Genomic DNA, 13,232 nt, shown 5'->3' on the forward strand with positions numbered 1-13,232 from the left:
GCATGTGGAAACGAATAAACATTCAGGTCCGGTGTGAAAGCGTAGATTTTGGACCGGTCATGGGTAAGTACATTGTCAGTTAAGCCATTCAATCATTTTCTTGGGTCCGAAAGAAATGATTGGATATAAATATTTACAGTTTTTGCTATTTCTTGGCTTAAATACACAACAAATCTTTTTTTATGTCATCAGATCTTTAAACTTACTGGCTGCTATCAGGATGTTGAGTATTTTGAGAAATATAACAAAGTAATGTACAATAATAAGTATTTACATTCTTATTTACAGTGTTTGATATGGGTGTTAATAGTGTGTGGGAGGAGTGATGAGTGTTGCTCACTGTACTTCAGACGAGTTTTTAGGTCGAATTTTCATTTCCTGAATTCAGAATTTTTGGCTGTGGAGGATAAAGTGTAGCTCTCTCTCAGCCTCACCACTCTATCTGTGGATCTCTGATGGTGTAGAGATACTCTGCCAATTCATATGGTCTGTTTAGGGTCTGATAGCATTCTAATCTAGACTTGAACCCAGTGTTCTTGATGGGCAGGTTTGTGTGTGTTTGATATTTTGGTTTAGTCTAACTGGATTATGGTCAGCACTGCTGGACTGACGCTGTGGTGTATTAGGGGTCAGTCGGTTAGTCTGTCTCAGAACCAGCTGACACAGGGGACTGGGTTTAGGGCTGAGCTCTTGGGTTTTCAGTGCTTTGTACTGCAGTGTGTTTGATTCTCTAGAATTTAGATGGAGCCAAAATTATTTTAGCTCTCTTTTGAATTGGAACAACAATGGAAATCAGCTGGATTCTGCCATGCACACATTTGTGGATATTTTTCTTTGAACGTTTAATATATTTCTGCAGAATCGTGCATGCAGAGGCTCTGTGGGATGCTTGTTCCATCTACTGTAGTTGAGTTTACTGAGTGGACCCCAAACCTCACATCCACACAGCGCAATCACACTTTTAAAACTTTTGCAAGAGATTCTGACTGGGAGGGCAATTTTATGGAATTTGTTGCACAGAAGTCTTTTCATGCCTATACCTTTAGGTCATTCACTCCCTGATCAAAGCCTGCTGAGGTGCTTACAGTCAGGCCAATTGTACAATTGTCTATTGTAAGAGTGCTCTAGGGCATTGTTTCCTAGACTGAACATGTGTCTGTTTCTCTGAGACCTGGGTTTCTTCTGGAAGATTACAATTTTAGTTTTTCCCAAATTGACTGTCAGGTCCCAGTTCTGACAGAACTGCACAAGCATTCTCTGTGGGGGACAGCAGCAGCAGCTTAGAGCAGGAATTTAACCTTCATGTTGTTCAGGTTGAGTCCAGGGTTTGCAGATTGTTCCAGTAACGCTGCTAACTTATTGATTATAGACATTGAACAGAGATGGACTCAATTTGCAGGCTGGTTTTACCCATGCCCTTGAGTGAAATATTCTGTTTTCTGTTGTGTTTTTCCAGTCTCACACTCTCACATTTAACTTTCATGTTTTATTTATTGTAAACCATTTACTTTATTCTGATTTCCACACATTACAGCACCAGCACAAAAAAAAGCAGGAAACAAAGCATCTGTTTACACACAGACCCAACTACATCCAATTTAATCAGAAAATATATAAACACAGAACTGAGACCAGCCACACTCCAATGCTGCCTGACAGTGTCTCTGACACAGATTACCCTTGTCTTGGGCTAGGTTACTTCACCTGCCAAGTCACAGTAAAAATCCATTTTAAAAGGAGAATTCCACCAAAACCTCAGTAGAAATTGATCTCTGAGCTGTCGACACAGTGATGGAAAGTGTCTGGTGTGAGGAGGTTAATGAAGAGTAATTTGTGGATTCAGATTTCTATCCTGTGGTAAGGAATGGAACCAGGCATCTTCATCTCCACAAACAAAATCCTGCATTTTACTTCCTGTCCCCCTCCAGCACTGAACTGCAGCCTCTCTGAGGAATTATAAAGTGATGATGATGGCAAAATAGAGTGGAAAAAAGTGTTTGTTGGGGAAAATTTGATCTTGTCACATCCTGAATGCATTATTCCACCACAATGAACTGTAAAAATACATCAGTCCAAAACCTTCTCAGAAATACTTGAAATCATCATCTCAGACGATAGGGTATATAATAAATATTAAATGACATCACTTTGTGAGGAGCTGTTAGAGGCAGACATCTGGTTCCATTCACCACCACTGTGAACAATTCAGACTAAGTTTCTCCCCAAAGTTTTTCACTGCAAGCCCACTCTCAATGAGCCTGTTTGCAATAAAGAAATAATGCTGAATTTCTGAAACATCAGTGTAATTCCACGTTTTTCTATAAACACCCTTGTAAACTTAAGGAACAGGTTTAAAATAAAAATCACAGGATTAAAAATAAAAAAGTAGTTCATGACATTCATCCACAGGATCCCTCACAGCAAAGAGAGAATATCAAAATATCACCCAGTAAATTATAAATAAAGTGTAAACAAAACCACACCCAAGCTTTATGTGAAGCTCTATCCACGCCCATACGAATCAAGCTTATTAATGCTATTTTTAATAATTATAAAATAATAAGCCTCAAAGCTGAACATCACACAGCTATAAACACGTGAAAAGTGCATCTGTGTCCTGCTGGACAAGGAGTGAAGCAACGTCTTCGTTGGGACAAATCTGGGACCTTTCTTGAACATCAGGACAGATTTTCATAGTACCATTTCACAAGTAAAAGATAGACGCTCCCTGTAAACATGTCAGAAATAAAGGGCTTTCTTTGGGATTCAGTCCAAAAGCTGCAAATTATGAAATGTTGCAAGAGTTTAGTTGGATTCTCCAAAAACTAGAAAATTTCTGAGCAGCTTACACCATCATCACAACCACCATTACAGACAGATACACAGAGAAGAGGATATTACTGAGGATTGCAGAATGACTGGTGTTCTTTGGAAATACATGGCATTAAGAATCCGATTCTCATCTGGAGTCTGATGAACTAATGTATTTAAAAAGAACATTTTTTTGGGGGGGGGGGGGGGGGGGGGGGTTCTTACATCCTTTGCCCAGAGACTGTGCTTCTGAAGTCATTTTCAGTGAGTTACTTATACATACAATTGTGAACATACCCACCACCCTCCTTTTAATTGTAAAATGTCCTGTCCTGCAGAATGTAGTTACAGCTCTAATAAACACAAGCTTCTGACGACACTGTTCACATGATCTCTTTAGAGCCAGAATTGTAATCTGCAGAAGCTTCTCAAAAGCAGGTTCATGTGCCCATAATTTAACGTGTCCCACTGGCCCCTCTACACCCTTAGGCATCCCCTCCATTAACAAGCCCCACCCCTTAACAAACAGGACCATCCCCTCCACTGACAAACTGGTTCCACTCAGAAAGGGCTTCGGCCGCTACGGCTAATAGCCTCCTGAGCTCCTTTCAACGTCTCCCTCTTCACACACTTCCAAAAACCAGACACACCCTGGTTGGATCGAACCTGTGTGCAGGTAAACAACGAGACAGACACAGACAGAAATGCACAATAAATACACATTTATTTCAATACACAATTACATATTTTTTCAGAACTTTAAGAAATACTATCACACAGAATTAGCCATTGTGTCTATTTATTTCCTCAGACCCCAAAACCTGGTCAAAATCCCTGACTGGACTTCATTCAATACACCAAAACCCACTGAATCTGGAACTGATTTTTCTTGTTCTCATGTGCAAGCAGCCCTCATGCACTACTTATAAATAAAGTACTATATGTTTAACCAGGCCATCCTAGTTCTGGGTGCAGCTTAGATAAGTGTAATCCTCACTGTGGGTCCTCATTGTGGAGTCTTTTCACACACACTGAGGGTTTAAACAACAGAGATCAAACAGCATATAAAAAGGTCTTACCCTGAGTCCCCGCAAAAGTCTGTCTTTCATCACTCCGATGAGCTCTGCATGGCTCAGACAGTTGTCCCCATCCAGATCAAAAATCTTAAACACTGTGTCCAGGACATTCTCGGACAGTTCCTCTCCTGTGGCGATCTTCACTGCCCTCTTAAACTGAGCTGCGGGGGAAAATATGTCTCGTAACTGAAATGTGATAAGGATAATGGGGCACACGCGTCATAAGAAATGCTGTGTATATTTTTGCCATGTTGCCCACCCCTACAGTACAGGGAGTGCAAGAAAATAAAAAGATAGATTGGAAAATTATTTCCATCACCATCTAGAGGATGTACAAGATGTCTTTAAGGTTTTACATCTAGGTTTTCAATTCTCTTAATGCTTTATGATCATAAAGCCCCTGGCACCTTTAAGAGCGCCACTAAAAGAATAACAGCTGGAGATAAAAACAGAGAGAGGAGGGGAGTGCTCACCCATTCCGATTGGTTTGTTGGCTTCAGCAATCATCTTCATGGATAAAGCAAAGTCCTCCATGTTATTAGAGAACACACAAAAGGCTTTAAATTCCTCAAACGTGATGCTCTATAAGAGAGAGAGATGAGGGAGGGTAGAGTGTGAGAGGAAAGTGAGGACAGAGAGAGAAAAAGATAGAAATCAGCTAGATATTTGTGTGTTATACCTCTCCTGTGGGGATTCGTTTCCTCATGTTTTCCCAGTATGCCTCATTGTCTTCTTCGTTGGTGTAGTACAGCAGCCACTCTGCAAAGTCCTCCCTCCTCATGGTGTCCATGCCTCTGGAGAACTGGAGAAACTCCATCTCCTGCACCTCCGCCTGCAGGTCTTCCATAAACCTGCACAGGACCACACCACAACTTTCAAACTCAAACACCCTCAAAACACTCAATGCACAAAGTCAGAGGCAGGGTTTCTCCGTAAGGCAGTTAATTTACTCCAAAATCATTGAAGACGCCCAAGCAGGAACAGGCAGGACTTTTGGTTTTACCTGAAAGGGGACAAATTATGAAAAAAAAAAAAAAAAAAAAAAAAAAAAAACATCCCATATTCAGTGCATGTGTACATTTATGTGGGGATCTGGAGCTCATCAATCCACTCGCTGTGAAACAAGACCACCCAGTCAGTTTGTGTGCTGCGCAAGTCAAAGAAACGTGAGATAAAACAAGCTCTGTGGGTCAGGGTTGGGGTGAACAGCGAACACAGCGAGCGGCACATTATCATTTAAAGGAACAGGCGTTGAAAGCAGCTGTACTAAATAGGGCTGTTTAAAACAGGAGAGAAAGCTGCCTTTCAATACAAGCCCTTTAATACAAGTGTGAACTTCTGCTTCAGTACATGTCTCAGTGAATCAATCACCAATGAAAAACAAACAAAAGTAGCCCCACTGAGACACTGAAGCTCTGAAGGAATCACACTGACCTGCAGAACTCTTTATACTGGAGCTTGTTGTGGCCCTTGCGGCCGAAGAAGAAAGCCTGGAGTGTAGTACTGGGATCATCTCCATCTTCCACTGCAGCAGCCTGGACACATAAAGGAAAGCAGAAACACAACACACCTTAAATATGATGAAATTATCTCACTGAAAATATCAGCACCACTTCTGTGAACTACTGAGAATAAAACTGAACCCACCTCCGTGGCATCTTTAGTAACCTTCCTTTGTCCAATAATGATCTTCAGCTTTGGGAAAACAGTACATGATTATTTAGGCAATTCAAAGATCCATGGAACTTCAGCCTGATTGACATTCAACAGCAGCCATGCCTGACCACATACCTCTCATTCACCTGAGCAGTTCCCCGCCAGCGTAAACAAAGACAAAGCAGCATGGGTCAATGGACAGATCACAGTATTCACAATCCTGTATCTCTTTCTAATTCAATGTGAAAATGTGCTTTTCCACTGTATGGTATCTACTCTACTGGACTCTACTCTCTGTTCGGTCCCTGGTACCTGGTTGTGTATTCGTGTGTTTTTGGTTGGGATTAAACACAGCTCCACCATCAGTTCAGGGAGAGATAAGTATTTTTTTTTTTATCCTTGTTGCAGCATTCTTCTTTCAAAAGGATCTTCATCGTCCACAATCCAAGGAGCGTTTTAAGGTTTTCAAAGGACGACAACGTAATTATGAGCTGCCACTGTGTATCAGATAAAAACAAATGTGATGTCTGCTGTAAAGATTTTACAGATGGCGAGTTTGTGCAGGACGTCTGTGTTGTGTGATCTAGAGTGATGACTTTCTCTGACCAATCAGTGCTCTGCAAGTTTACACCTCACTCTTTAGAGAACCACGAGAGAGCAGGATTTATAAAAGAAACCATTTCCAGAAACCAAGGCCAAACTTACCTAATGAAAAAACAAAAAACAGAGTAGAGGCAAGTAGGGACCATACAGGGGGGAAAGCGGCATAGCACACAAGCCACTGATCACACTGAGGCTCATTACATTAACCAAGACCCTCAGACGCGCTCAGTGCAGAGAGAGAGAGGACTGATCTCACAATCCTGATGCATCATGTCAGGTCCTTAGTGGTGTGTGAGAAATGCTACGAGCTCAGTACACAACTTTACACTTCACCACTTGCTGTTGAATCTGAGGCCATCAGATCAGGCTCATGCACGACTGCATGCTGAAAAGGCGTTTCCATACTCTCCCTTTAAATCAGGCTCTTAAAGGGACAGGCCCACACTGGTGCAAGATTTGGGGGGAAATAAATAAAATAATCACCCCTGGGTTTTGCTTTAACTGTTGCCATGGAGATGGAGGATATGGGGAATGTCTCCAGCCTTAGGCAGAGACATCAGCACTGAGCCAGAATGGGGCAGACAGGGGTGCGGTGTTTGTCTTTTTTTTTTACCTTTTATAAACAAAAAAACATATATAACTATGAGACCAGGCTGCTCCTGAGTGGACGCAAGAGGACATTCCTGAGGAATATTTAGTCATATTTAATACCCAACACATTTTATTAATTCATTAAAAAAAATGAACATATTCCTACATTCAGACCGTTCTGTTAGTTCTGGCAGCACTGTACCTTTTCAAACTCCTTCTTGTCCACATGCTGGTTGCCATCGACGTCCAGCATTTTGAAAGCAATGTCAAAGCCTGTGCGTGGCTCTGAAATCACACAGTGCAGTTCAGTCAGTGACAGAGGACCACCCTCTTCGGAACATAGTGCAAACCACTTCAACCCAGAACTGCTTAGAGGTTCTGCAAACATTTGCTTCAGCCTTGATGCAACATTTGCTTTTCTTTACGGAAATAGTTTTCATTTTGCCTCTGCAGTCAGGCTTTCTCTTATTCAGAAGACAACACTCCCCCTATTGCATTATGGAAACAGTTTATAGATCTGTAAGCACAAGTGCTTCAGATTTCTTTATCCTCCCCACCGTTCTGCTCTACGGCTTGTAGATTTCTCATAATTGCCATCACCCTCTTATATGAAATACTGCAGCTAGTGTCTGTCTCAAAACACCAGGGGCCTCATTTATAAAATTCTGCATCGATTCTGGAGTGAAAGTGTGCGTGCGCACAAAAGCCAGAAAATATTGTGCTCCCAAAAAAGTAAGATCATTAATAGCTTAAAACAATACTACAAATAAAGTAGAATGGGATACAGCAAGCAACGAATCCTTATGTTTTTAAATTTCTGCATTTTTAAAGCTATTTTAAACATGTTTTAATCTTCATTAAATTTTTAATCTTTGTTTTTTTATTTTAATCTATGCATTAAGGACTGATACATATAAGAATGCTTTGCACATTTACTATTTTATTACTTGATGTCAACAATTTGCGTTCTCTCTGCAAAGTTTTCTGATTACACATGGGTCAAAACTTGCTTAAATATGTGCTCATTTTTACGCAAAGTAGTTCTTTATAAATCACAATTTTGGCATGAGATGTTGCGCACGCATATTTTTGACCTGTTTTTGTGCGGATGCATCCTTTATAAATGAGGGCCTAGGTCCTTCCATTATTTGTCCTTCTTTCCTTTGTTTTTGCGATTCTAATCTGCTGCTTCCTTTCTGCCTCCAAAAGTTACATAGTGTAGTTTCTGCAGTGCTGTGCCCGGAGTAGCAATGAGAAAGGCTCTATTTTCCTCTATTACAGCTTAGTGAAGCACCACAATTCTAAAGCTGTAATAGTAATGTGAACAATAATAATATATAACAGTAATAAAACAACACACAATGTCTCTTGTATTACAATCTTCAGGAGCATCTATACACCAGGAAAAAGGTTTTTTAATTAATAAAAAAATGCAGCTACTTATGGGAACAAACATTTAACTGCACAACTGCAGCTGGTATAACCTCCTTAGAAAAGCGTTGCTCAATAGACACTTCAGAGCAGCTTTAGATCGCCATGACCAAGCAAGCTTAGCAAGGCCTAGAAGGGAATAAAGACCTTCTACACCGAACATGCAAGCACTGACTGGACTTTGTCATGGCTCTGCTTGAACAGAAGGGGGAGCAATGTGTCCAGAAACATGTTTCATACAACCCCACTTTGGCTTGTGTAATTAATTACTCACTGGTGAGGATGGTGAGGAGGAACAGGTACTCAGTGTAAGAGATCAGCCCTGCAATAAAACAAGAAAGGCATAAGATAACAGGTCACCTTTAGCAGGTTAAGTTATCACTGGAGATAAAATCCTGTTGTAATTCTGTATGATCAACCTTAGCTCAATCAATATTAAACTGCTGTTACAGCTTAAAAACCCTCTACATCAAAACCATGTCCTGAATTGTACTATTGTAAAGAGAAACAAAAAGGGACCAGTTAGCCTTTAAGCTATCTTGAGACATCACACCATGTGACATGACTTTAAATAAACAATAAATCAAGACTTCAAACAGAGATTAGTTGGAAAAGAGACACCTCTTAAGTCAACGGACCTAAACAAACATTAACGAATCCTGTCAATACCTGCTGTAATGTGTTTTTTAGTGTGTGCAAGTGTTTACTATGAATTTATGCATGCCCTGTGTGAAATGCACATGTACAAACCGTTGTCTCCAATTCCTCTAAACAGATTGCTTCCTCCCTTCACTTTAGAAGCCATATTCAGCATCTTCTCCACCTCCTGTAGAGCAACCAGTCACATTAGAGCATCAGTGTCATCACTAAATCACTTTCACACAGATCTTCACTTCTGTACTGCTCACACAGAGAAACAAATCGTCGGGACAGAAAACTAAAACAAACATAAAACAAAAACTCTGATAAAACACACTACAACAGAAAATACCAAGCAAAGGCCTTGATGTCAACAATTTGCGTTCTCTCTGCAAAGTTTTCTGATTACACATGGGTCAAAACTTGCTTAAATATGTGCTCATTTTTACGCAAAGTAGTTCTTTATAAATCACAATTTTGGCATGAGATGTTGCGCACGCATATTTTTGACCTGTTTTTGTGCGGATGCATCCTTTATAAATGAGGGCCTAGGTCCTTCCATTATTTGTCCTTCTTTCCTCTGTTTTTGCGATTCTAATTTGCTGCTTCCTTTCTGCCTCCAAAAGTTACATAGTGTAGTTTCTGCAGTGCTGTGCCCGGAGTAGCAATGAGAAAGGCTCTATTTTCCTCTATTACAGCTTAGTGAAGCACCACAATTCTAAAGCTGTAATAGTAATGTGAACAATAATAATATATAACAGTAATAAAACAACACACAATGTCTCTTGTATTACAATCTTCAGGAGCATCTATACACCAGGAAAAAGGGTTTTTTAATTAATAAAAAAATGCAGCTACTTATGGGAACAAACATTTAACTGCACTGGAGATAAAATCCTGTTGTAATTCTGTATGATCAACCTTAGCTCAATCAATATTAAACTGCTGTTACAGCTTAAAAACCCTCTACATCAAAAACTCTGATAAAACACACTACAACAGAAAATACCAAGCAAAGGCAAGGATAAAGCTATGCCCCTCATTAGCTCCTGAAAAGCCTCTCAAACAGCAAAGTACAGTTTAATCTGGAGGAGGTTCACACTCACCGCTTTGGTTAGTGTCTTTTTATGGAATTTACCTGCAAAAGACAAAGACAAAAAATGTGTATGAGAGAGAAAGAGAGATGCACTGCATCTAAAATAAACTCACATTACTCTTATTTTGTAATGTGTATTACCCAGCATTTCATGTGTGTAATCTTCACAACACAGGTGCGCACACCTTCTCTGAACAAGCTTATGTGCATGTAACTGGGTGGGTGGAGATAACCTCTGTTTGTGAGTGTGTGTGTGTGTGTACGTGCATGCATGTTGTTCAGGCACTCACGGTCCACATCCTCTAGCATGATGGAGTAGAGGAAGTCTCTTGGTGTCATGTAAAGCTCCTGATCATAAATCACGGAGGCAAAGCGGTTAAAACGCACACGCCGCATGGAGACCGCAGGCACTGGAGCTGCTTCATCCTTTATAACACACACGCACCGACATACAAATGGGAGAAACTTCAGAACAGCTCAAATACATCCAAAATATGTGTGTGTGTGTGTGTATATATATATATATATATATATATATATATATATATACTGAAAAAAGTGTTATTAAAAGTCACATGAATCTTAAAATCTTAAAAAGGACATACCAAGTTAACACATGCCATCATATTTATGACTGTCTGTGAGTGTAACTTAAAGTGAAGCCTTAAAGTTAGGATAAGCTTTAGAGTTCATGTCAGGATTATCGTAGTAGTTAGGGTTAAGTTTAAGGTAGTACTTATATTTATGGATAACTGGATAAGAGTATGTGTGTGTTAGGTCTGTGAATAATTCCCTCAAATAAATGTTAATTTACTGTAGCTTCTGATGTCTGGGCTTTGACACAGTTTGAGCTGGTGATTTTGCTTGACATGGCATCCCTTGTCACAGAAGAAAAATAAATATTAAGACCATATCTAATCAATACAGACTGGCACAGACATCAAATTGCAATTCTTAGTTTAACTTTAAAGAGTGAAGCAGATACATGCAGAACATTCAGTACTCGGTGCAGCAGCTGTGCGATTTAAGGTGGAAAGGAAAATTCCAATACAGATAGGATCCTATTTGAATAGAACCACTGTGTTTCTCACTGTTAGGGAGTTGTCATTGATAAACACAAAAGGCTGTGTCCCGTACTCCTTTCGTAGTACCCTAGATATATAAGATACGAGACACATTAGGAGGCTTCTACACCCAAAACAGGATTTGACTTATTTTGAGAAAACGGTTTACGACTTCTTATGTACAACTCATTCCACGTTTAGGGTGCAGGAGATAGTTTGAGACCAACGACGTGCCCTATATAGGGAGAATGTAGCGATTTGGGGCGCGACCTCAGAAACTTTACAGAAACTTACCTTCTGCTCGGCGCACACAGCTCGGTTTAAAAGTTTCCAACCCGGTTCAGACCGATACTGAATAAGACCACCAGCGACTAAACAGCCTAGAACGCCCCCTCCCACCGCGGGGCCAAGCCTGTGAATCCTCCCCGAGAAGGAGCGCCTGAACAGGACCCGAAACCCAAAAGCGAACCTGCCCCACGCCGCCATTTCAGCAACGGGAAGCTTTTTCTCCCCATGAACTCGTATCTACCGAGGTGGAGTTACATTGAAATAACACTTTAGCGCCGCCTGCCGTTCACATAATAAATAATTAATATTTCACCTGTGGGTCTAGAAATATTTTTCATATTTAAGGCAAAGGTCAACATAAAACACAGATAACAATACAGTAACATAAAGGCCAATAGCTTATCTGCTCAGATGCTAAACAATTAAGGTTAGAATATGATGACTGAATGGTCACACGTACATGACACTGACTTTGCCACCTTTACTGTGGTGTATCACTTGCTCTGAGGAAAGATGCACTTTACCAAATCTGGACAATTCAGTTGTGTGATGTTTGAGGAGTTTCTTGAATGCACAGATCACCCCACAGCATCTCTGTTAGGTTATGCTCCAGGCTCTGATTTGGTCATTCCAGAACTCTCCGTTTCTTATTTTGAACCATTTCTTGTAGATTTACTGGAATGTTTTGGGTGATGGACATGCTGCATTCATGTCCAATTCACCTTCCGTTTTTGGACAGATAGTCTCACATTCCTCAAGCACCCTCTGATACAGTGAAGAATTCATAGTAGATTCTATGATGGAGAGCTTGCCAAGCCCCTGCTGCCGCAAAGCAGCCCCAGACCATGACATTTCCACCTCCCTGCTTCACGGTTGATATAGTTATTGTACTCAAATGCTCTGTTGGTTTGTGCCAGACATGTCTTCTGTTAATGTGCCCAAATAATTCAGCTTTGCATTCACCTGTCCAAGCACATTATTCCAGAAGTCCGGGTCTTTTTCTAGGTGCGGCCTGGCAAACTTGCCCTGATGTTTTTTTGACAGCAAGAGATTCCTCCTTGCACACCTTCTACGAAAATCAAACTCATGCAGTCTTTTTCTGATGGTAGATTCATGTATCTTGACATCAACTGGGCAAGAGCTACTTGTAGGTCACATAATGACATTTTAGGATTGTTGGAGACTTCTTTACACACGTTGCAGTCTGCTCTTAGACTGAACTTGCTAGGAAGACCTGACCTGGCCATGTTGGCATTTGGTTTAAATGTTCTCCACTGGTAAATTATGTTCCGGACAGTGGAATGGCTGATTTCTAATTGTTTTGAGATCTTTTTACATACCTTCCCAGATTCATAAAACCCTGATGGATTAAACGGAAAGGTGATGATGATGTGGTGGCTTTATGATAATGTGTCTGTCTGTGTTTGACCCAAGGCATGAAGTATGAGGAGATAAAAACACACACCTTTTGTTCATTGTATGAGGGTTCTCTAGTGCAGGGTCACTTTTGGTTTACAGATTAATTAATAGAGCTTACCCCTCAGCATTTGCATCCACTGGAAGAAACCACACTGCTCAGAGCTGGGAGGAGGAGGAAAGAGAGCTAAAGAGAGGAGAGCTCAGGAACTCAGTCAAGTTCAAGAGAGGGAAACCAATGAGAAGGACAGAGAAATCCTGGCAGAAACCACAGCACCAGTAAGACCCTTATGGAACTAGAGTGTATTTAAAGTGTACTATTTTGGAACCACAATTTTGTACTAAAAATCATTACTAATATGTAACTTATATTATTCATTCATTCATTATCTGTAACTGCTTATCCAGTTCAGGGTTGCGGTGGGTCCAGAGCCCACCCAGAATCACTGGGTGCAAGGCAGGAATACACCCTGGAGGGGGCGCCAGTCCTTCACAGGGCAACACACACACACACACGCCAATCCACCTAGCAATGTGTGTTTTTGGACTGTGGGAGGAAAC

General features: G+C 40.7%; 1 protein-coding gene across 1 annotated transcript; it reads right to left on the bottom strand.

Annotated features, from left to right (window-relative positions):
• Positions 1-3,015: 3,015 nt before the first annotated feature.
• Positions 3,016-11,473, bottom strand: micu2 (mitochondrial calcium uptake 2). Its single transcript, XM_066662035.1, has 12 exons — positions 11,262-11,473; positions 10,194-10,329; positions 9,914-9,945; positions 8,919-8,994; positions 8,443-8,490; positions 6,940-7,022; positions 5,535-5,582; positions 5,322-5,422; positions 4,567-4,738; positions 4,361-4,469; positions 3,891-4,048; positions 3,016-3,477 (listed from the first exon to the last, which is right to left on the bottom strand). The coding sequence occupies exons 1-12, from the start codon at positions 11,451-11,453 to the stop codon at positions 3,373-3,375; spliced, it is 1,260 nt and encodes a 419-aa protein (XP_066518132.1). The 5' UTR covers positions 11,454-11,473; the 3' UTR covers positions 3,016-3,372.
• Between the last annotated feature and the right edge of the window lie 1,759 nt (positions 11,474-13,232).

This window comes from Hoplias malabaricus, chromosome 2 (genome assembly GCF_029633855.1).
Source record: "Hoplias malabaricus isolate fHopMal1 chromosome 2, fHopMal1.hap1, whole genome shotgun sequence".
Taxonomy (NCBI): Eukaryota; Metazoa; Chordata; class Actinopteri; order Characiformes; family Erythrinidae; genus Hoplias; species Hoplias malabaricus.